We start from the raw sequence: 24,142 nt of genomic DNA on the forward strand, positions 1-24,142 counted from the left end.
GTGTGTGTGTGTGTGTGTGTGTGTGCGTGTGTGCGTGCGTGCGTGTGTGTGTGTGTGTGTGTGTGTGTGTGAAGTGTGTGTGTGTGTGCGTGTGTGTGTGTGTGTGTGTGTGTGTGTGTGTGTGTGTGTGTGCGTGTGTGTGCCTGCGTGTGTGTGCGTGTGTGTGTGTGTGTGTGCGTGTGTGCGTGTGTGTGTGTGTGTGTGTGCGTGTGTGTGCGTGTGTGTGCGTGTGTGTGCGTGTTCACCAAAAACTTCCCAATCCACGGTAGATAACGATGAAAATATCGAGAAAGGGCTTCCGTCTCTTCTTTCTTTTAGCTGAAATAAGCAGATATCACCCATTTCGTATCTGAATACAAATCCAAAAGATCCCTCCATCCCGTACGCATCCAAATCCCATTTCTCACGCAAAGACTCGGTCGGCGGCATCTGAATACGATTTAGAAACACTCGACTTTTTTGCGGAGCGTCAATGTAAGTTTTATTATTTTTATAAATCGAAACAGGCGTTTCACTAATCATGACCGAATCGAACAAAGTCTTTACGCTAACGTATAAAGCTCCAAATAATGACTAAGCCTTACACCGCCCTTTTGTACCCCTCCTCTACGTGTGCGTGTGTGTGTGTGTGTGTGTGTGTCCACATCTCCACACGTAACATTCCCAGCCATCAATACATCGAAATCTGGAAGTTGTTTCAAACGATCGTAAACATTTAAACTATCAAATATATGGTCACATGCTGCTCAGAGGACATTGCTTTCTTAAAAAAACTGAACCCTCCTCTGTTCCCTGTCAGGTCTTAACTCCACCCTCTTCCTGGTTTAACCACTCCCACCGCAGGTCTTAACTCTGCCCTCTTTCTGTTTAAAACTCCACCCTCTTCCTGGTTTAACCACTCCCACCGCAGGTCTTAACTCCACCCTCTTCCGGGTAAGCCACACCCACTTGACCTTGACATTTGAACCTGACCTTTGACTTTGACCTTTAACCTTGACCCCTCATAAATCATTTACCTTTGAACTTGACCCCTCATAAATCATTTACCTTTGAACTTGACCCCTCATAAATCATTGACCTTTGACCTTGAGGGTCATAAATCATTGATTTATGGGGGGTCATAAATCACTTTTGACTAAAGGTAGGGACTTAACTTCTCTTATATGTATTGCTGCATTTGAACAACTGTATTGTTGATAGTAGCGGTAAATTATTTGTATTGTTCATTATCAATAGCGCTGTTTCTATTGGTATTTGTAATGCTCCATTTGTAGTGTAATAATAATCATTGTAATTTCTGTATTATTTATTTTGCTAACTGCTTCTTTGCTATCACTTTTTCCTATCATATTTGTACATATCGTATTTGCTGATGTTGCGCTATTGTTGTTGTTGTTATTGTTGTGTTTGTTGTTTTTGTCTCTTTGTCTAATCCCCCTCTTGTCTCCACAATTTCCCCCTTTGTCTTGCTTTTTTTCTCTTTCTATCCCCTCTTGTTCCGGCCCAGCTGCACCAAATGATAATATAAATACATTTAATAAAGTCAAATACAAGTAAGGCAACAAGAAAAGTATCCCACACTTCTCTTTTGTAAAGTAAATCTGAACAGCCGATATGGACATCAACTATATGATTTGACTGAGAAGCAGGACAGGACCAAAAAAAAAAAAGATAATAGACTGATTAAATCGATTTTTTTTCCTCAAAATATTTTTTGTTTACACACTCTCAAAATATTTACCTGGACACAGGAGGACTTTGAGGGCAATAACCAAACATTTTTAAAGAGTAGTAGATAGTAACGGTAGTTTTTGCTTTTTTTTAGTCATTGTTTACTATTGGCCTTGCCCAAAAAACATGAATAAAAGAGAATAAGGAACTAGTTTAAATATTGTGTTGTTATTGTCAAAATTGTTAATAGAACTAACCATAATTAAATTGTAAAATTTACAGATAACACTTGTGATCGGTATTTGTATCGGATGATCTCACTCATCGGAATCGGCAGCATAAAACCTAATCGGAACATTTCTAATCTTGATGCATTTCTAGTATCTCCTATTATAAGAATTTTTCCTCAGTCTTTCTCCTTCCCACTCTCTGTTATCCCTAGCCGTCACGCGCTCTCCCGCGTTCCTGCACATCGAGCTTTCGTGACTTGCTCTCAGGCCGCAGCATGTCTGCAGGCAAGAGGCCACAACTGAGGTTTTTTTCAGGACAATGCTGGGATTGTGAATGAATGGCAAGATGCACTGGGATTGGAAAAAAAGCCCCATATTGTGTAACGTAAAAGCTGCAAATCTTACACAGTATAGGAAGTTGATTTCATGTGTAGCCTTGAAAGGTCTTTTTATAAGCTCTGTCTGGTCCGCCCCTCCCTCCTGATTGTCTGTATGGCCGAGCCCGCCAGCGTCCTCTCATGTGGCCTTTTATTCGTCACTGGTCTCTGGCGCTGTGGGCCTGACATTCTCCCTTCTTTCGTCTTCCCACCATGTCTCCCCTCCATTCTCTTTCTGTTTATTACTCCCTCCACCTGTCTTTTCTCCCAGGCTGGAGTGTCCACGTCCTTCACTCCCTCCCGCTCACACGGTTGCTCTTTTGTTTGTCTCATGGGGAGGGGCGGCGTCTCTCTTCTTTTCTTCTCCCCGCCTTTTCTTTGCTCAGCGTCCAGGGAAAAAGATGAGCAGGAGGTAACCCTGTTATAATAAAATACATGTTTTTATTGCATTATTAGAGGGCAATGGATATGGCTGATATTTTTTCTAAAGGGGTTTTGGTGGCAAATTATGTGTTTATTGTTGCTATGCATTACATAACTCTGAGGAAAAGCTGTTATACTAAGTCTATTAGGAATGTACCGGTAAACAGTAGTAATGATAACTGCGGTAAAACTCCCGACGGTTAGTATTACCGTTTTAAATTTAAATGATCAAAAAAGGGCATGACTCTTTTTCCTGAGGAAGCGTAAGTCCTTTAAAATGTGCAGCAAACTGTTGGACATCTTTTTTCAGTCTGTTGTGGCCAGTGCCCTGTACTTTGCAGTGGTTTGTTGGGGGCGCAGCACCAGCAAAAGGGACTTAAACCGGATTGACAAACTGATACGGAAAGCCGGCCAAACTATTGAGTTGGAGGCGTTTGTGTCAGTGAGGGACAGGAGGACACTGGACAAACTGCTCTCCATCGTGGACAATCCTGCCCACCCACTCCACCAGACAATTGAGGGACAGCGGAGCTCATACTCCAACAGGCTCCTTCAGCTTCGTTCCCACAGTGTTTGATCCAAAAACTACTTCATTCCGCACTCCGTCCAATACAAGACTCATTAACGTCTTTACCCATTAAGTAATGATATAACCCAATATAAACACATTGCTGTTAGAGTAACTAAGTTATTCAATTGTTTACATTGAAAATACGGTCTGAGTTGTCTTAGCACAGAGTGATCAACCTATACTCAAAAGAATAAACCACAGACAGAGATGTTTTTTTAACAACTTAACATCGACAGATGTGTTTACAACAGGAAGTGAACTCACTTAATGTCCATCCATCCATCCATCCATCCATCTTCTTCCGCTTATCTGAGGTCGGGTTGCGGGGGCAGCAGCCTAAGCAGGGAAGCCCAGTCTTCCCTCTCCCCAGCTACTTCGTCTAGCTCCTCCCGGGGGATCCCGAGGCATTCCCAGGCCAGCCGGGAGACATAGTCTTCCCAACGTGTCCTGGGTCTTCCCCGTGGCCTCCTACCAGTTGGACGTGCCCTAAACATCTCCCTAGGGAGGCGTTCGGGTGGCATCCTGACCAGATGCCCGAACCACCTCATCTGGCTCCTCTCGATATGGAGGAGCAGCGGCTTTACTTTGAGTTCCTCCCGGATGACAGAGCTTATCACCCTATCTCTAAGGGAGAGCCCTGCCACCCGGCGGAGGAAACTCATTTCGGCCGCTTGTATCCGTGATCTTATCCTTTCGGTCATGACCCAAAACTCATGACCACAGGTGAGGATGGGAACGTAGATCGATCGGTAAATTGAGAGCTTTGCCTTCCGGCTCAGCTCCTTCTTCACCACAACGGATCGGTACAACGTCCGTATTACTGAAGACGCCGCACCGATCCGCCTGTCGATCTCACAATCCACTCTTCCCGCACTCGTGAACAAGACTCCTAGGTACTTGAACTCCTCCACTTGGGGCAGGGTCTCCTCCCCAACCCGGAGATGGCACTCCACCCTTTTCCGCGAGAGAACCATGGACTCCGACTTGGAGGTGCTGACTCTCATTCCAGTCGCTTCCGGTCGCTTAATGTCATACGAACCATAAATGAAGCCAAGTGAATACTCAATCTTGCCTTTAGCAATAAAAAGTTATCAGTCTTGATCAATATATTTTTAACTTCTACAAATTAAAATGGAAGATAAACATATTTAAACGCCTAAATTAGAACTTTTACTCATAAAATAACTGAACAGTATTTAATGTTTCGTTTGCCAATAAAGTATCTTGTCTCAATTCATTTTATATATTTAAAAAAAAATACAACTTGTTTAAAATAATTTAGTGTGTGATACTTTTTGAGCACGTACAACAATGCCAACAGTGATGACAGTGATTATTTTGTTTATAATAACCGTGATATTACATTTTCATATTGTTACATTTTTGAAGTCAATATTGTCCCCTATTTTTATGAGTTCCTGCAGTAGTATTGGCCAACCAAGTTTGTCCATGTACACTATGTACTGTAGTGTAGCTGCATTGCTGCTCCTTAACTTACCAGGGCTCCCTCCCTCTCTTGTATGCTGCCATCTTAACTGTCGTCACTACTCAGGCGTCTCAGGAATGCTTGCAGATGTTTTCTGTCTATGACTCAGCCACACAAACACACACATTTGTTAGTTGCACTACGCATCTCATGTGTTTAGACTAAAGGCAGGAGTCTCTTTTTGACCTATAACCCCATTTCTGCTGCTTCCTTGCGTTTCATGACGAGAGCAGCACAAAGCAAAGCTGACATATCAGTGCTACACGGCTGCCGACCCGTTTCCAGTTCTTTAAGTTGATATATTATCTTAGCAGATAGCTCAGACCTGTCAGACCAATCTCCATGACACTTTGCCTTCCTTCTCACAAGACATTAAAACACGCACACTGCATATAAACTTCTTAGACCGTATCAAAAAGTTTATTCTGATTTGCAAATACATTTAAAAAAAAATGTCACCATCTGTAAACCATCCTTCATCATAAAACCTTATATTTATAAATACTATTTTGGCTTCCAGGCCTATGAGTTAGGGCTGTTAAGACTTAATAGTTTCACTTCCTGTTACAAATGTTTTTTGTACAGTGATAGACAGACGGACAGACGGACAGACGGACTGACGGACAGACGGACAGACGGACAGACGGACAGACGGACAGACGGACGGACGGACGGACGGACGGACAGACGGACAGACGGACAGACGGACAGACGGACAGACAGACAGACAGACAGACAGACAGACAGACAGACAGACAGACAGACAGACAGACAGACAGACAGACAGACAGACAGACAGACAGATGGATAGATAGATAGTAGTTTATTGATTCCTTCAGGAGAGTTCCTTCAGGAAAATTAAAATTCCAGCAGCAGTGTACAGAGTTGAGATCAATTTACATAAAAGTAAAAAGTAAATAATGGGGGTTTAAATGGAAACAAAATAGAGAAATATTACAATAGGAATAAAAAATAAAAAGCAACAATGGGAATAAAAATATAACAGTAAAATAAGAATATAACAAGACGAAGTAGGCAGTAGTGACCATGTTATGAAAACGTATCGCACTGTTATTGTTTTGCATCCCCTGTCATCCTAGTACCCCCCGCCCCCCGCCCCAGAGAGGAGTTGTACAGTCTAATGGCGTGTGGGACAAAGGAGTTTTTGAGTCTATGTGAAGTGATGTAAAAGTGTGCAAAGTAACACAGCTCATGCGACATAAATAATTTTGAAGCGTTTAAAAATAATCCACACTAGGCCAACATGTGTTTACATACCAAGTTGGACTTGGATATGCAGAATTCCTAAAATGGGGAACAGAAAATGATGTAGAACAAAAGCAGAGGTCATGGCGCAAATGTTTTCACAAGAGGGTGATTGGCAGCTGTCGTGTGACCACAGAACGAGAGTGACTTGGCAGCAATTATGCCTTTTTCCACCAACAGTTTAGGAACCTTAAGTTCCTGGAACCATAAGTTTCTATAAACATGTGTGGTTTGTGTTTCTACCGCATTTCACAGTTCAGTGTAGTTTATAGAAATCAGGCTGACGACGTATGGAGGAGTTATTCCATATTGATAATATGTAAACAAACCGACAATGATAGGTCATGTAGATTTTACTTAAGTTTGAGTAAATGAAAAACAAAGCAGTAACATACAAAATTATATGTTTTAAAAACAAACTTAACAATTTTTTAAATAAAAAGTCAGGCTTTTGTCTAGTGTCCAACAGTCAGAAAGTCGTCCTCTCAGTGAATGATAAATTTGTTAGGGTCAGGCGAGTTATTTTGATCCATTTCAGTTGGAAATGGCAATATATAAGTAATAAATGTCATTGTAGGTTTAGTGTTAACCTATTAGCATTAGGTTCACTTGGGTTGAGGCTATTAACTACACCAATGGCGTGTCGCTGACTACTTTTACAGCATGTAACAAAGTAAATAGTGAATATTTGATGTGATTTACTTTGTTCCACTTGTTTACTGCCTCCTCTATTTTACATTCATCCTCTAACAACGAAGTCTTGGGATCCAGATGAGAAGCTGCAGTCGCTTAGAAGTCTGGCGGAATACTTTATATTCCTTTTAATGAAGTCCATCGACTTCTCGTAGCCTTGCGTACCAAAATTAAGTTTGTAAAATTTCATAAATAACATTTAATTGCATGGGTTACTACAGCTGAGTAAAAACACTGCAAGATTGTTCTACTAATCAGCGTTCTTCAGCACCCAGATGCCACACACAAGTTCTTGCAAGTTGAAAGTTCCTTTTGTTTTTTTTTGTTGCAGTTGTCAAGTATGTTGTAATAGAAATACAGTACACAAGAAATAAGAAAAAAAACAAGTTGTCCTCGCATATTGTAATAGCGGATTATCTTTTGAATACAAGGCGTTCGACATCACAGCTCGCCCCTTTAAAGTTCCTGTGGTACTTTGCAAATTCCCACCTCCACCAGGAACTTAATTAGTTCCTGTGAAACTTTATTTACCCGGGTAGTTTTTGGTGGAATCGCAAGGGGGGATTTAATTATCCGGGTAAATTGGAAAGTTCCTGCCAAAGTTCCTAAAAAGGAAAAAGGCCTATTGAGCGCTTCAGATTTTTTTGCTTAAGTATCACAATGAACTTCAATCAGCCATATTGAGAGGCTTTGTTCACCAAGTCATTATTTATGATAGCGCTACATGCAATATTCCCGACCTATTCAGTGGAAAATAACATTGCACCGGTTTTGATACGATGAAGAAATACTGTGAGTCATAGGATAAGAAGTCCCTTCGTCGTCACAAAGGGAAAACAGACCTACAGATCTAAGGATCCTGAGCAGATGGACTCGTCTGAGACCAGTAGAAATCACAACATCTTCCCTGATATTTCATACAACGTGAATTATTTAATTTTTCAACCCAGCCCATTTTACACCCTGAAAGACTTTCAAAATGATAAAGGTCCGGCAACCTATGGCCTGTTTGTTTGTGGATGTGTTTGTGACGGGTGTGTTTATCTCTGGACATTGTATTGTCAAGGCTAGAGTCATGCACACGCAGAAATGATCCGACCCAAGTTTGACACCATGCATAATCACGGGTAACCAATCTAAGGTCATCTCGGCAAACTGTGACTATGAAGCAGGATTGGGAGAATGTTGTTCTTATGTCGCTTCAGTTTTGTTCCATTTGGAGGCTATTCGAATGAGAGAAGTGAGTACAGTTTCAATTTTCAATACAACGACCATCAAAGTTCTTTGACCAAGCACATCAATGTAATGCAAAGTGGGGCTGTCATTTATGTTAGATTCATCTTTACTTACAAAATGTTCTTAATTATTTGAAATGAAAAGATCCAAAAAAACACAAAGTTCACTGTACTTTTCAGCGGCTTCTCTCTGTCCAGAAAAGTGCTTAATAATTCGATAAAAGCTAGTTTTATCTCCATGACCATGATTGTGGCAGTTGACAATGAATGGCACTGTGAGTATCACTTGATGAATGATCAGCGACAATGAGCGTGTTTACAAATGAAGCCTACCAATATGGCCACCGGCAATGCATTGTGGGAAATCTGGAAAAATCCAACGCCCTGTGTACTGCCGATAGATGTCTGGTCAGCACATAAAGCGCGTCTGGAACAGATCATCAATAATACGTAGCTTGATAAGCAGTAGGACATTCTATACACAAGGCAAGGTGTTATTATGTCTGATCTAGCTGCAACCAATGCCAAAAAACTTAAATGGATATTATTGCCATAATAAAAATGCTTTCACAATTTCACTGACACAAGTCCACAAAGCAGTGACATTCCCCCCAAAAATGGATTAACTTGCTGGAATATAGAGACAACATAACATACATCCATAAACTTGGATGCATATGCAAAAGTGCAATATATTTAACTGTACGGTAATCTATTTATTTATATCTGCACCTTATTGCTCTTTTATCCTGCACTACCATGAGCTAATGCAACACAATTTTGTTCTTACCTGTACTGTAAAGTTCAAATTTGAATGACAATAAAAGGAAGTCTAAAGTCTCTAAAGTCTAATTATTATCACGCAGACTGGTTTGCTTATCTTAACACATGATGTGATAATGCAAACGATTTCTGTTGGCGTTTGGTACTGTATTGTCTTGGTCATCTGGCCACAGCATGCGATGTAAGCATAATGGCATTGATCACATGATGGTAGCTTTGCGCCTCTATTGTGTTGTCTGCAGCTCAGCACAGTATCCCACAGAAGTGAGTACAACCCTCATATTTCAGCAACCATTTTGACTGCAGTATGCAGGATTACACATAGAAATTAAATTTGAATGCACTTTGGAATATTCAGTTTACAGCTATTTTTGCTGTACAGATTTACTCTCCTCCAAATTTATATTTAATAGCAAAGCCAAAAAACAACAACAAACTGAACTGTCCTTCTTAGCCCTTTGATGCACACATTGTTTGTAATCACAAAACTACTTAACTTTAACAGCGATTCGCTACACTGATTACGAATAAAAAATTACCTTAACTTGTCGCTTGGTCTTCACGGAGACAAGGTTCGTACATCATAGCATCATTTTATTTGGTCTGTCAAAAATTGAAATTTTGTACAATGAGGGGTTCCTAAATTGAGGTTCCACTGCACTTGGCTATCCCACTTTACAACCTTTGTCTCAGAGGTCCGTTTGGTCCCCATATAATGTTGGAAAACTACGCCAGCAAGTTTTCCAAGTGAGGTGATCATGTTATGCTTATTCAATATGTCAAAGTAAAAGCGCCTGTTGGGGATCGGCAACCCCCGGCTCTTGAGCGCCGCCCTAAAAGCTCCCTGGAGCTTTTTCAAAAATTTCTGAAAATGGAAAAAGATGGGGGGAAAATATATACAGTATATATATATATATATATATATATATATATATATATATATATATATATATATATATATATATATATATATATAAAAGTATATATAAGTATGGTTTCTGTCGTAGGATAAACATGACACAAACCTTCCTAATTGTTAGAAAGCCCACTGTTTAATATATTTGTGTTTATGCTTCACTGATGAGTATTTGGTGAGCGCTGTTTTGTCGTACTAATTTTGGCGGTCCTTGAACGCACCATAGTTTTGTGGAATGTGACGTAAGTTTGTTTACATCATGGATTCCCATTAGATCGATCGTGAGCTAACGGTCGATCAGGGAGAGTGTGTCACTCGATCGCGAGGCGTTCAAAAAAAAAATACTGATCATCAATATTCCCTATAACGTCACTTTCGTCACTTGGTTCTTGTGAAATGACGCTGGCTGCTGCAAGCTTAGAATAAAGAAAAAAAACAGGAACTCGAGAAGCACTTTTTATTTCGACACTCTCTCTCCATACCGGCTGTCAAAAGTGTAAAGACCGACCGCACAATTCCTGTTTTCACTATAAAAGTGCTGCTCCATCCTGCCTGCGCCAATGAAATAAAAATCTCATAAAACTAGCGCATATAAGCCGGCGGTGTTTCTGGATGTTGTTGATAAATGGCTTTCACTTTGCTTAATAGAGCTTTAACTTGCACTTACAGATGTAACGACCAACTGTATTTAGTGACAGTGATTTTCTGAAGTGTTCCTGAGCCCATGTGGTGATATCCTTTAGAGATTGATGTTGGTTTTTGATACAGTGCCGTCTGAGGGATCGAAGTTCACTATCGTTCAATGTTGGTTTCCGGCCATGCCCCTTACCTGGAGGGATTTCTCCAGATTCTCTGAACCTTTTGATGATATTATGGACCGTTAATGTTGAAATCCATAAATTTCTTGCAATTGCACTTTGAGAAACCTTGTTCTTAAACTGTTTGACTATTTGCTCACGCAGTTGTGGACAAAAGGGTGTACCTCGCCCCATCATTTCTTGTTAAAGACTGAGCATTTTTTGGGAAGCTGTTTTTATAGCCAATCATGGCACCCAATTAGCCTGCACACCTGTGGGATGTTCCAAATAAGTGTTTGATGAGCATTCCTCAACTTTATCAGTATTTATTGCCACCTTTCCCAACTTCTTTGTCACGTGTTGCTGGCATAAAATTCTAAAGTTAATGATTATTTGAAAAAAATAATCATTAACATAAAATATGTTGTCTTTGTAGCACATTCAACTGAGTATGGGTTGAAAATGATTTGCAAATCATTGTATTCCGTTTATATTTACATCTAATACAATTTCCCAACTCATATGGAAACAGGGTTTGTATGTATGTATGTATGTATGCATGTATGTATATATGGTTGTGTATATATATGTATATATATATATAATATGTGTATATATATATATATATGTGTATATATATATATGTGTATATATATATGTGTATATATATATGTGTATATATATATATATGTGTGTGTATATATGTGTATATATATATGTATATATATATATATGTATATATGTATGTATATATATATATATGTATATATGTATATATGCATATATATATATATATATATATATATATATATATATATGGCTGGTGCAAGCAGATACCTTCAAACATGAGCAACATCAAATCCAAATACCGCACCGCCTCGCAGACAAGAGCTTGCAATGTAATGTAGCTAATATAGACACTTTAATCATGTGTTGCCTTCATTATTTTCTTATACTGGTATAAGACTTTTGATTTCTTGCGGTGCCTGACGGATACGTTTTTTGTGTTTTTCGTCAATATGCCTTTTAAAATTTTGGGTTGCCGACCCTGGCCCTAAACCATGCCACTACCCCCAAGGCCGTAACTAGGATTTGACAAATACAAAGGTCAAAAATTGGTTGTCCAAGAGGAACTTTGAAGGGCGGAAATTATGGGTATACCAGCACTATATCAATTATATTACCTTGAGCAACACAATACAATTCCAGAATAACAAAAGCTTTCATTAAGCTATAACAATCTTTTACTCATCTAACAACTTTGATCATCAGCAGGAGTTTGTAACAGTCCAGTTGTTTATGAATATCCTGAAGTATAGCATATTAAACAATTTTAACATCATTAAAATAAATGTAAAAAAACATACCAAATTTTCAATTACGACCAGGGTTCGAACTTTAGACCTTCTTGTTTGCCCGGCAAGTACTAATGACATCCGCCACGGAGCCCCCAGAAGTAATGGAGGAAATTTTGCTTTCCTATTTTAATCAGTGACAGAGCATGACGTGGCCAGGAATTCATCAATGATCGTGAAGCCTTACGCAGAGCGCGTGTTTAGGGCGCATTTAGGGCGCAGCGGCACCTGACTGACAGGACTACAGTATTATACCGACAGCGTTTCACATCAATTTCATTCAGGTGAAAGCAACATTAGTTACATCAGTATGATATTATGTTAACATTTCGAAACGGATAATGTTTAAAGTAAAAGTGGATTTCTTTGCTTTACGTTGTTTGATTTGTAGCGGGCTGTGCATTATCAAAGATTGTACATTGAAACAGCACACATGATGTTGTAAAAGTACATTTGCAGTCAGTTATATCATCTTCTTTTGCCACTTTGAAAAACATACTGAGGACATGACCTCGGTGTCCTCAATGGTAGTTACATCCATGGCTACCAGCACCATGCTTGACTTTTGCTAGCTATTTACACAATAATGGATTTACAGCATCTTGTGTTTTTTAGAGTGGATGGTTAATATAACCTGCTATACAGGCTTTGCACTGACTACTCCAAAGTTCTACTGTAAATTACATATCCTTAGTATTGAAGAAATACTGTCATAAAAATGGTTGCTGATATCTGGAAGGTGTACTTACTTTTGGGATGTCTAGGGTTTTCTTTTTAAATTCTTTAAAAAAACAGTAAAAAGTAGCATTTCATGCACTGTCTTCAATAAAGAAGCTTTATTCTGTTGACAGCAACATCAAAGTAAAACAACCGAGTTTAACTTTTTCTTTGATCCCTAGTGATGGCAGCACAGTACTTTTGCTTCTCAGATTTGTGCTCATTTTGGGTCGAATTCAATCCTCACCACAAGCCTTATAGAAGCAACACTCTGTAGAAGATTGTTGCTTCTCTAAGGCTTGTAGTGGTTCTTAACCTGGGTTCAATAGAACCCTAGGGGTTCGGTGAGTCGGCCTCAGGGGTTCGGCGGAGGTCAAGACACACCGACTCATCGTGATAATAAAAACTTCTCCCTAATGGTGTATTACGGATACGGCAACAGCAGAAGTCACACTGATTTGCAGGTGTGTAATTTGTTGGGAGTTTATGCACTGTGTTTGTTTTGTTGTTTAAACAAGGTGATGTTCATGCACGGTTCATTTTGTGCACCAGTAAAAAAACATGGGGAACATATTCACCATTAGTTAGTTGCTTATTAACAAGCAAATTAGTAACATGTTGGCTCTTAACTAGTCCTTATTAAGCACTTACTAATGCCTTATTCGGCATGGCCTTATTATAACCCTAACCCTCTAAGCCTGGCCCTAACCCTCTAACCCTAACCAAATAACTCTAAATTAAGTCTTTGTTACTAAGAATATGTTCCGCTAGTATCCAAAAAACTCTAAATTAAGTCTTTGTTACTGAGAATATGTTCCCTATATGAAAGTGTTACCAAAAACATATAACTTTGTCTTGAATTTAAAAAATAAAACATTTTATTTTTCACTAAAGAAGGGTTTGGTGAATGCCCATTTGAAACTGGTGGGGTTCGGTGCCTCCAACAAGGTTAAGAACCACTGGCTTCAGAGCAAAAAGTGTGTATGAGTTTAACGTTTGCCGGTGAATAATATCATGTAAGTACAATATTAACTGTATCTACCTAATGTCCCCAGTAGGGGGCTTGGGAACAAGACAAAAAACAACTAAAGTAATTTCACGAGAATCACCTGACTGCTGCACTTGTCTATCCTGGTCACAATGGATTGTTGTTGTGTATTTTTTTCATTTCTGAGCACCACTATCGCTTTCTTTTCTGTGCTTATTTGTCTCGTCTGTGTGCTTCAACCTCGTGACCCTCTCGGCGTGGCCTCATCCATCTCTCCTCCCTCTCTTCCTGTCCCCGCCATGCTCTCTCTTTGTTTGTCAGATGGTCCCTCACTGGTAATGTCTCTCCATGTCTGTGTACAGCTTTCCTTTTATTCAGGAGTATGCCTTTGATGACTGCTCATGGCTGCAGGTGGAGATATATTTTCAAACAGAATTCCAAATGCAGAGCAATGTCACTGGTAATGTAATACTATACTATAATAACACTGACCTAAGACATAAATGGGTGGAGTTCTTTGGCTTTTGCTCCTTGACATATTTGATTTTTGATTGTTATTAAAGGCCTACTGAAATGAGATTTTCTTATTTAAACGGGGATAGCAGGTCCATTCTATGTGTCATACTTGATCATTTACCGATATTGCCATATTTTTGCTGAAAGGATTTAGTAGAGAACATCCACAATAAAGTTTGCAACTTTTGGTGCTAACAGAAAATCCCTGCCTTTACCGGAAGTCGCAGACAATGACGTCACATGTTGATGGCTCCTCACATATTCACATTGTTTTTAATGGGAGCCTCCAACAAAAACAGCTATTCGGACCGAGAAAACGACAATTCCCCCATTAATTTGAGCGAGGATGAAAGATTCGTGTTTGAGGATATTGATAGCGACGGACTAGAAAAAAAAAAGGTTTAAAAAAAAAACGCGATTGCATTGGGACGGATTCAGATGTTTTTAGACACATTTACTAGGATAATTCTGGGAAATTCCTTATCTTTCTATTGTGTTGCTAGTGTTTTAGTGAGTTTAACAGTACCTGATAGTCAGAGGTGTGTGTCCACGTGTGTTTTGACGCCAATGTCTCAGGGAAGTCGATGGCAGCTTTATGGACGGGGCAAGCTCAGCTGATCTCCGGTAAGAAGCGACTTTTTACCACAATTTTCTCACCGAAACCTGCTGGTTGACATTCTCGGTCGGGATCCATGTTCGCATGACCGCGCTCTGATCCATAATAAAGTTTCACCTCCGGGATGGAATCATCCTGTGTTTGTGTGGCTAAAGGCTAAAGCTTCCCAACTCCTTCTTTCTACTTTGACTTCTCCAATATTAATTGAACAAATTGCAAAAGATTCAGCAAGACAGATCTCCAAAATACTGTGTAATTATGCGGTTAAAGCAGACGACATTTAGCTGTGTGTGTGCGCATCGCTCATATTGCCTAACAGCCCGTGACGTCACGCGTACACGTCGTCATTACGCAACGTTTTCAAGAAAAAACTCCTGGGAAATTTAAAATTGCAATTTAGTAAACTAAAAAGGCTGTATTGGCATGTGTTGCAATGTTAATATTTCATCATTGATATATAAACTATCAGATTGCGTGGTGGGTAGTAGTGGGTTTCAGTAGGCCTTTAAAGATCCCCAATAGCTGGTTGCCACAACAACCCACTAGTCTTACTGGGGTCCACAAACCCTATACAATTACAAGTAAAAACATATAATTATAACTACACAATACAGAAAAAAAATTAAAGCATATTCTTAGGTTCGTGTTAGGTATTCCCTTTCATTTCTTACCTTGTGCAATGTCTGTAGTGAATGGTTAACACACACAAGGAACAAAGCCAAAAAGTGACTAAAGTACCCTAATATCCACACCAATGTTACTCTACTTTTCAGATCGTATATTCACTCTAGCCCAAGGCTTCCGCTCCACTGCTCATACTGTCAAGTAGAATCACATTGCCGCTGCGTTCCAGAGTGTTTTTAGTTCTCGGGCTACGTCATTCCTGCCATGAGCTGTGACACGAGGTGAAAAAACATGAGGGTGAAGTGGTGTTCATTCTTTTATATTTCGTCTTTGTTTTTGAAAATGTAATTTTCCAACATATACATCATGTGACATAATTAATCAAGTCAGGTGGATTAATAATTTAGAACTGTGCGAAGCCTACTCCGCTTTGCAAATCTTAAATTAAAGTTAAGCTAAATTCAAGTTAAAGTACCAATGACTGTCACACACACACACTGGGTGTGGGGAAATTTGTCCTCTGCATTTGACCCGTTCCCTTGTTCACCCCCTGGTAGGTGAGAGGAGCAGTGAGCAGCAGCGGTGGCTGCGCCCGAGAATCATTTATGGTGATTTAACCCCCAATTCCAACCCCTTGATGCTGAATGCTAATCAGGGAGGAATTGGGTCCCATTTTGTAGTCTTTGGTATGACTCGGCCGGGGATTGAACTCACAACCTACTCTTCTCAGGGCGGACACTAACCACAAGGCTACTGAGCAGGTTAAAGCTTTACACAGGTATATTTTAGCTGTGCTGATCTCATATAAATGCACACAGTTATACAATTACTCCAGAGGTGTCCAAAGTGTGGCCCGGGGGCCAATTGCTACCCTCAGCGAGTTTTTTAATGGCCCGCAGCGCAGTAAAAAATTACTATTAAAAAGAAAAAGTGGAATAAAAGAGCTACCAGGTGAAATGTAACGAGAAAATGCTGCAATGTTGACTCTAATAACACAAAGCTATCATTCAAGCAATTTTTTTTTTATTAGTCCTTATTGATCAAAAAAGAATAAAACATTTGATTGGCTCCAATTACTTCACATTTGAAATTCCACTTAAACATTTTTTATATTACATATTTTGTGGCATAAAAAACGAAGTTTTCTTTGACAAAAAGGGCAGACACACATACAAAAAACAAGACAAATTAATGAAAACTTATAATCGACAGATCTGTAGTTGATCTAGAGACTTAAGTGTTAAAAGTTTAAAGAAAACATGTATGACTTATTTTTAACACTTTTATGAATGAGGGCCCTTATGGATTCAAAGTATTATTTTTTTTAAACTTTTTTGTTTTTTTAAATCAATGATGTCATGACCTACTAACATATTTAAAGCTCCAATTACTTTACATTATATTGTACACTTTGAAAAGTGTTTTGAGGGAAAATATTGCATATTTTAGGTTTTTGCCATAAAAACAGGGTTTTGACAAAAAGGGCATCAAACATACATAAATTAATACAAAATTGTATCGACAGGTAGGCCTGAAGTCACTCTAGAGACTTAAGCATTGGATGAAAAAAAATATATGACTTAATTTGAACATGTTTATGACTGAGACCCTGAAGGTTAAAAAATCTATATATTTTATTGGTTATAAAAATGAAACTTATCAAAATGGCTCCTGCATGCTTTGATTTTTCAGTGTGTGGCCCTCAGTGGAGTGGACAAAGTTTGGACACTCCTGTCTTAAACCTTCCGAGTATCCCTTTCAGTAACTGTCCTCTTTTTGTTTAGTAATTAGTTCCAAAAGGTCAGACAATGACCGAATCGTACAAAAAACAAACTTTTCCCTTAAGACTTCTTGTAAATCCAATTAACAGACACCCAAAATATGAACACATATAAAGAATAATTATAGTTTAATGTACAAAAAAGTGTTTGAAATAAATATAAATGACAAATGAAATAGATAAATGAACATCTAACATCAGTTGTATCGTTATTGAAGACTCAAGTAGGCGGAAAGAGAGGATGGGTGAGCCAATGTACTTTGTTACAAGTTTTAGCCTGAAAGCAGTAGTTTCTCACCATCTTGTCAATTTCAAGCTCTTGTAACTTTATTTGACCGAAGGGTTGGTTATTGTGGAGTCGTACTCATTAACTAAGTGCAAACACTGATTAACATATGCGCGGGTTTCTTTGTTTGGGCACTACATTCCTTGGAATGATGCACGGGCAAACAGACTATTTTGTTACGCGCAACATTTCGAGAACCCGAAAACCAAAACATTTGCAAAGTGGGTCGTACAAATACCGAGGTATTACTGTACTTCCATTTATCCATCCATACGTTTTCTATATCGCTTATCCTCTTTTGGGTGATGGGTGAGTTGGAGCCTATTCCAACTGATGTTGAGCTGGAGGCAGGGTAAACCCTGGATTGACTGACAATCTCAGGACACATAGGCCTAATTTACACTTTAGGGCTTTTCCCCAAAAACTTTTGTCAATATGAACAGTGTAATTCCGATTTTTTCACAGACCCAGGCGTCTTTCAATGTGGATATCAATCCGATATGTATGTAGGCTTGGGCCGATATTCCATGAGTCAATTAACCGACGATAAATGAAAATTAAAGTCGGCAAGTTTTCCAGCATTGATAAATCGCCATTTAAATGCATCAAGAGCATTCCCGTGTTTCGGCGCTTTTTACGACTACGAGCGTTTGTACCATAGCTGAGTGAAAAAATGGGGTGTGAATTAGCTTGTTCTCATTAAGTAATGAAAAGAGGGGGTGAATTAGCTTGTCCTCATTGAGTTACTTGACTCTTTGTGCAGTGACACGGTCACGCAGGGCTGCTGACCGGGTAGCATCACACGGTTAGCATGGAGCAGCTAACATGGACAAAATGATCACAAAACCAAAATTCCACTGCACCAATGTGGGAGTATTTCAGCTGAAACCTTTGTAAAAAGGTGAGCCTATCAAGACCGAGAAGACAGTTTGCCGAATGTGCGCGACTCCAACAATGCCCCCTTGAAATACAACCTTTGCACTCACTTCGAGTTTGGTGAGAAGCGAGGTGACACATACATCGCCAAAAACATGCTGCCATTTAATACTGTTATAAAACTATCATTTTTTAAAAAGTGTTTTCATGTTGTCATGTAATGTCGGTGTCCTCACTGCCGTGTTTTGCATATAAAGTTAAAGAGCCAATGATTGTGTCACACACACACAAGGTGCTGTGAAATTATCCTCTGCATTTGACCCATCCCCACAGGGGTGCAGTGAGCAGCAGCGGTGGCCGCGCCCGGGAATCATTTGGTGATTTAACCCCTAATTCCATCCCTTGATGCTGATTTTCAAGCAGGGAGGTAATGGGTCCCATTTTTATAGTCTTTGATATGACTCGGCCGGGCTTTAAACTCACGACCTGCCGATCTCAGAGCGGACACTCTAGCCACAATATGACCTGTTAATACATCTGTTTAAACTGTTGTTTTGCTACTTTGAAATGTTTAAAATTGTTCGAACTTGATTGTCAGTTAAGAAATGTACACCTCTACCTCTGCCTACATGTTCAATATTGAAGTGCAACTTTGTTTGTCAATACTTTTTTTAGCTATTTTATTTATTGTTATGATTGTGTATATTTATTTAATTTGAGAAGGACTGAGTTAACCTAACATGCAGAGTACTTGGAGAAAACCTACACATGCTGTTTGGAAAATGACTTTAAGATTTAGGATGGACACGGATACACATTTGTATTGAATGTTTGGGGTTAAAAACATTCTAAAAAATATTATTATCAAATAATGTGTTTTGTGATATATTATAGGTTAAGTCTACAAAAAGGTGATCATCTTACTTAGGCAAAAATATTTATATCCACACAGTGTGTAGTACAGCAGTATCTAGCAACTATGTTGCCTGACACCCCAAGTCCTCAAAATAATGATATATTATTTTATATTCAGGTGAACCAATGATCAACATTCTTAGGGCTTGTATGTGTGGAAGTCACTTGCCTATTGATCATTATTACAAAAATATTCAGTACAAATTCTGAAGACGGTCTTGTGGAAAGCCTTGACCCAGACCGGGACCTGACCTTTTCCAAAGCAAAAAAACTGAGAACATCAAACACTGTTTGCTTTTAGACAGAAGGCCAAAACACATAAAAATATCTGTGTGGTTAGAGATATAGGCCTGTTCATGTATGATATTATATTTTCTATATGCGTCTCAAAGAAGTGAAAGAGGCTTTGAAAAACACTTGGAAAACACATCCTTCCTTGGGTCCACCCTCAAGATGTTATCAAAAATAGGTCTGGAATAGACATGAAGCCAGGACTGATCCCAAGCTCAGATCTCCAAAATGATTGACAAAACCTTTGACAGGCAGGAAATGCTCCTGATATATGAAGTGTCTACAGCTCTCTTCTCTATGCTGCTGTTCTCCGCTGACCGCCGTAGAATAGTTTGCGCAGAGGAAACAGGAAAGGCCTGAGCAGCTTGGTGTTGGGACGGATATCCTCTCCAGGAGGCGTGACCCCACTCCTCTCACTTTACTCTCCCTCTCTTTATCTCTTTTTATCGGGTTTTCCCCCAACGACAATCAACATTTTGTCCTCATTCAAGCTCGGGAGGCTCACCGAAGAAGAAAGTAGTGTTTGTTGGGGATTTTGGGATTTCTTGATTGTCAATTCTAAGTGAACTATGTGTTGGCATGGCGACGAGGAGGATGATGACAGCTCAGAGGTGACGTTTTGTTAGATTGATTTGTTTGCTTTGTTTGTTCTTGTACACTATTAGCAAGTCAGCGTTAGGACTCTTCGTGATTAACGCTCTATGTGTTCCTGGTAAAGTGTCTGGCTCACATATTCTTTTTCGGGGCAAGTTGTAATACTTTACAAAGATATGATAGCGTTGTCGAAGGAAGAAGTGATTGATTGATTGATTGATTGATTGATTGATTGATTGATAAAGTGATTGAAGCTCTAACCGGAGGAAGAGGCATTTTTTTCCATTAAGTTATGTTTACATATCGTATGGAAATTGAGTATTCAAGCGATATTTCGAAAGTTTTGCTTGAAATTCAAAATTATATTGATGCTGCACTAGGCTAATATGAATAACCTTTCATTTCATTATTGTGTCAACTACAGATCACCTTTTTTAGATATGTATACTTGGCGGAGCAGTTTTGACAGATGATTGAAATAGGATTTTTTTTGCATGTTTTGACAGATGATTGAAATAGGATTTTTTTTCTAGTGAACTTTTGATGTCTTTTTAGTAACTCACTGTCATGCTGCACTGTCATCACACAATTTACAGAGCTTGTGCAGCTCTTGGTGTCCGAAACCAATTATGGTGTCGCATACCATACTGTACTTCTTGGCAAAAACATTCGTTGGTTAAGGTTTCAGCATTTTCAAATGGTGGTACTGACTTGTGTTTATTTTTCTCCAGAAGGAAAATAAATGCCAGGAAACAAAAATGATGTCTATTTTGAATTGTTTTAAATATGTTCTAATTAAGACCGCTGTCATTCTATTTTACTAACTACATTCCTTTTAGTTTTGTTTTGTCACTATGACTCTTTCCTCACAAATCCCCTATCATTATCTATCCCTCTCTCTCTTTCCTCCCATTACTGCCTTTTCCTGACCCGCTATCTTTTCCTCTTCTGACTGACTCACCATCAACACCTCCCATTTATAAAAGTGGGGGGGACTGCTATTGTTGTGTCTGCTTTTTGCAAATCAACGGTAAAAGACATTTTATATTGGCACGCTTATTACATCTCCACTTTTCCTCCCTCTAGAGTGACCCGGGCGAGTTGTCTGTGCTGGAGCACCTCGGTCTGGATCAGAACTCAGACTTCTCCGACTCTAGTGTGCAGCAGCTTCTGGATGAGCAGCGTGAACGAATTCGCCGAGAGATCCGGAAAGAGTTGAAGATTAAGGAGGGAGCGGAGAACCTACGCAGGGCGACCACAGACAAGAGGAACGCTCAGCAGGTTAGCTTGTTTGTCAGTCACCTACACAAATATTATTATATTTTTGTGGAACAGTAAGACAGTTAAGGTTTGTTGTCGAAGATCAAAAAATGTTGACAGGGAATTTTCCATTAAGATAACTGCAAAATGGTGTATTTATATAATGAAGAGCGAGACCTCGGTTGTCTTAAAAATATCTAATTTGTAGAACCATGCTAAAAATCCTTAAGGATTGCTAAGGAAACCAGTCATTACCTCCTGGGATATTTCTGGTGAATCAGACAGATAATTACCATTACTGGAATGATAAGTTATCCCTTTTGGTCCAGATAAAGAGGGGACGATTCCCGACCTGTGAGCTTAGTCATTTCCTATGACACATTTGTTTCCTAGTGTTGTGCAGCAACAACTAATGGCCACCATAACAGGCATTAAAACGTAGTATGTGGCCTAAAGTATTGGGTGTATGTCTTATTTATGCAACTAATGTATAACCATTAAAATATTTTGGTTATTTGCTATTACAGGTAATATGAATGGGTATTAGAAATGGCTTCACAAAATGATACGATATGATATTATTCTTTATATATTAAATATCTTTAGATGTTATTCAAAACGACTGTTCTAAAAATGTGCCAGTGCTCATAGGGTTGAATTTGAAATGGTCACGACATGTAAATATTGGAAATTGTTATTGATGAGAACTTGTCCTTTAAATCACACATCTTTCTGTGTGGAGTTCGCATGTTCTCCCCGTGACTGCGTGGGTTCCCTCCGGGTGCTCCGACTTCCTCCCACGGCCAAAAAAATGCACCCAGGGATAGGTTGATTGGCAACACTAAATGGTCCCTAGTGTGTGAATTTGAGTGTGAATGTTGTTTGTCTATCTGTGTTGGCCCTGTGATGAGGTGGCGACTTGTCCAGGGTATACGCCGCCTTCCGCCCGAATGCAGCTGAGATAGGCTCCAGCACCCGCCGCAACCCCAAAAGGGACAAGCGGTAGGAAATGGTTGGATGGATGGATAAAAAAACGTGTGACTAAACTTAAAATTAAATGGTTTTTTTTCTTTAAAAACAAGTTTTGTTTTTCCTTACAAGTTATGAAATGCTTGATCTTGACCACTTCCATACCTTTGCTGGATTATGGAGACTTGCATTTTCATGAATGCACCTATACACTTTTCAGAAAAAGATTGATACTGTATATCACTGTGCCTTACGTTTTATTACTGGTTCTGGCAATCTTGTACACCACTGTGCTTTGTATGCAATGGAAAACTGTTCATCCTTGTCAGTTCAAATTTTTTTTTGATGGATGTATTTTTTTGTAAACAAATCGCTTCTTTGTCTGGTTCCCACCTACTTATGTTCTTATATGTGTAAAGATTCCAGTCGCTACAGTTTAAAGGGGAACTGCGCTTTTAAAAAAAATGTTTGCCTATCGTTCACAATCATTGAGTTATGACAACAGATATTTTTTTTGCATTCTAAATATTGAATAAATGCGATCAAAATTTAGCTTACAATGGAGCCTATCGGAGCTGTGCACTTCCGCCTATAAAGCCTTTAAAACATACAAACACCTCCATTGAGATTATATATATACAGCACATGATGTAAATAACCTGGTAACAGGCACATATATAATAACATTTATTATTTACGTATTTTGACCATTTTAAGCATACGCGGCGTATTAATTTCGGAATGCATCACAACGTTTGCTTTTTTTCTTCTTTATCACTGATTATTAATCCCTGCAGACTTAGTAATAAAACATCACATATTGTGCAATGTCTGCTGTCATTAGGATGCCATTTGCTGGGATGTTCACATTGTCCCATTTAGGTGAAGAATGTCTCATAATCCTCACGAACAAATGGGGAGGAGATGGGGGGGGGCAGACAAACAAGTGTCCTTTCGTGTTGTCTTCGCACAGTTTCGGGTTCTAAATAACTGTCAAAATGTACCATCTTGTCGGAATACCTACTACGACATCTCATGTCCAGGTGAGATGCATGATTTATGATCTGCCGTAAAATACAGGGAGCAAGGAAGTGAGAAAACAGCAGATCACTTGATGATGTAAACATAGGCACACATGGAAGTGATCATGGCACCGTAGTTCGTCTGCATTAGCACTTATGATAACAATATCACTAATACTTGGTTAACATTCATATCACCAAATGTAAATTGAGTATTGTTGGCAGTTTTTGAATGGTTACTCATTAGATTTTATGGGCGAAAAAGAGGAGCTCCTATTGGCTCCGCTGTAAGTGGACTTTTATTTACTTGTATGTACAAGTTAAAATGCATTAAAAAAGTAAATCTGTCGTCATGTCTTTCAAAATGATTGGGAATGATAGGCAAGATGAAATTTAAAAAAAAGTGCTGTCCCCCTTAAGGTCAAAGGACATCCTTGGTGGGCTTCACGGTGGCAGAGGGGTTAGTGCGTCTGCCTCACAATACGAAGTTCCTGCAGTCCTGGGTTCAAATCCAGGCACGGGATCTTTCTGTGTGGAGTTTACATGTTCTCCCCGTGAATGCGTGGGTTCCCTCCGGGTACTCCGGCTTCCTCCCACTTCCAAAGACATGCACCTGGGGATAGGTTAATTGGCAACACTAAATTGGCCCTAGTGTGTGAATGTGAGTGTGAATGTTGTCTGTCTATCTGTGTTGGCCCTGCGATGAGGTGGCGATTTGTCCAGGGTGTACCCTGCCTTCCGCCCGATTGTAGCTGAGATAGGCGCCAGCGCCCCCCGCGACCCCGAAAGGGAATAAGCGGTAGAAAATGGATGGATGGATGGATGGACATCCTTGGTGTGTTGACTCCTAGAGCCAACACAAACCACGGGCCGCGGGACAAATTA

The 24,142-nt window shown here is 39.4% G+C and overlaps 1 protein-coding gene across 2 annotated transcripts in view; it reads left to right on the forward strand.

Moving 5' to 3' along the window:
* Nucleotides 1-24,142, forward strand: part of pkn1a (protein kinase N1a) — a 99,375-nt gene that overhangs the window by 38,902 nt on the left and 36,331 nt on the right. Inside the window, exons 1-2 of one of the 2 annotated variants that reach the window (XM_061911637.1) lie at nt 19,868-20,023; nt 21,093-21,287. In XM_061911637.1, the coding sequence (XP_061767621.1) occupies nt 19,982-20,023; nt 21,093-21,287 (237 nt within the window). In that variant the 5' untranslated portion in view covers nt 19,868-19,981. Of the gene's footprint in view, nt 1-19,867; nt 20,024-21,092; nt 21,288-24,142 lie in introns of those variants that run through there. The other variant, XM_061911638.1, reaches the window with a different exon arrangement.

Source organism: Nerophis ophidion, linkage group LG01 (genome assembly GCF_033978795.1).
Source record: "Nerophis ophidion isolate RoL-2023_Sa linkage group LG01, RoL_Noph_v1.0, whole genome shotgun sequence".
In the NCBI taxonomy this organism is placed as follows: Eukaryota; Metazoa; Chordata; class Actinopteri; order Syngnathiformes; family Syngnathidae; genus Nerophis; species Nerophis ophidion.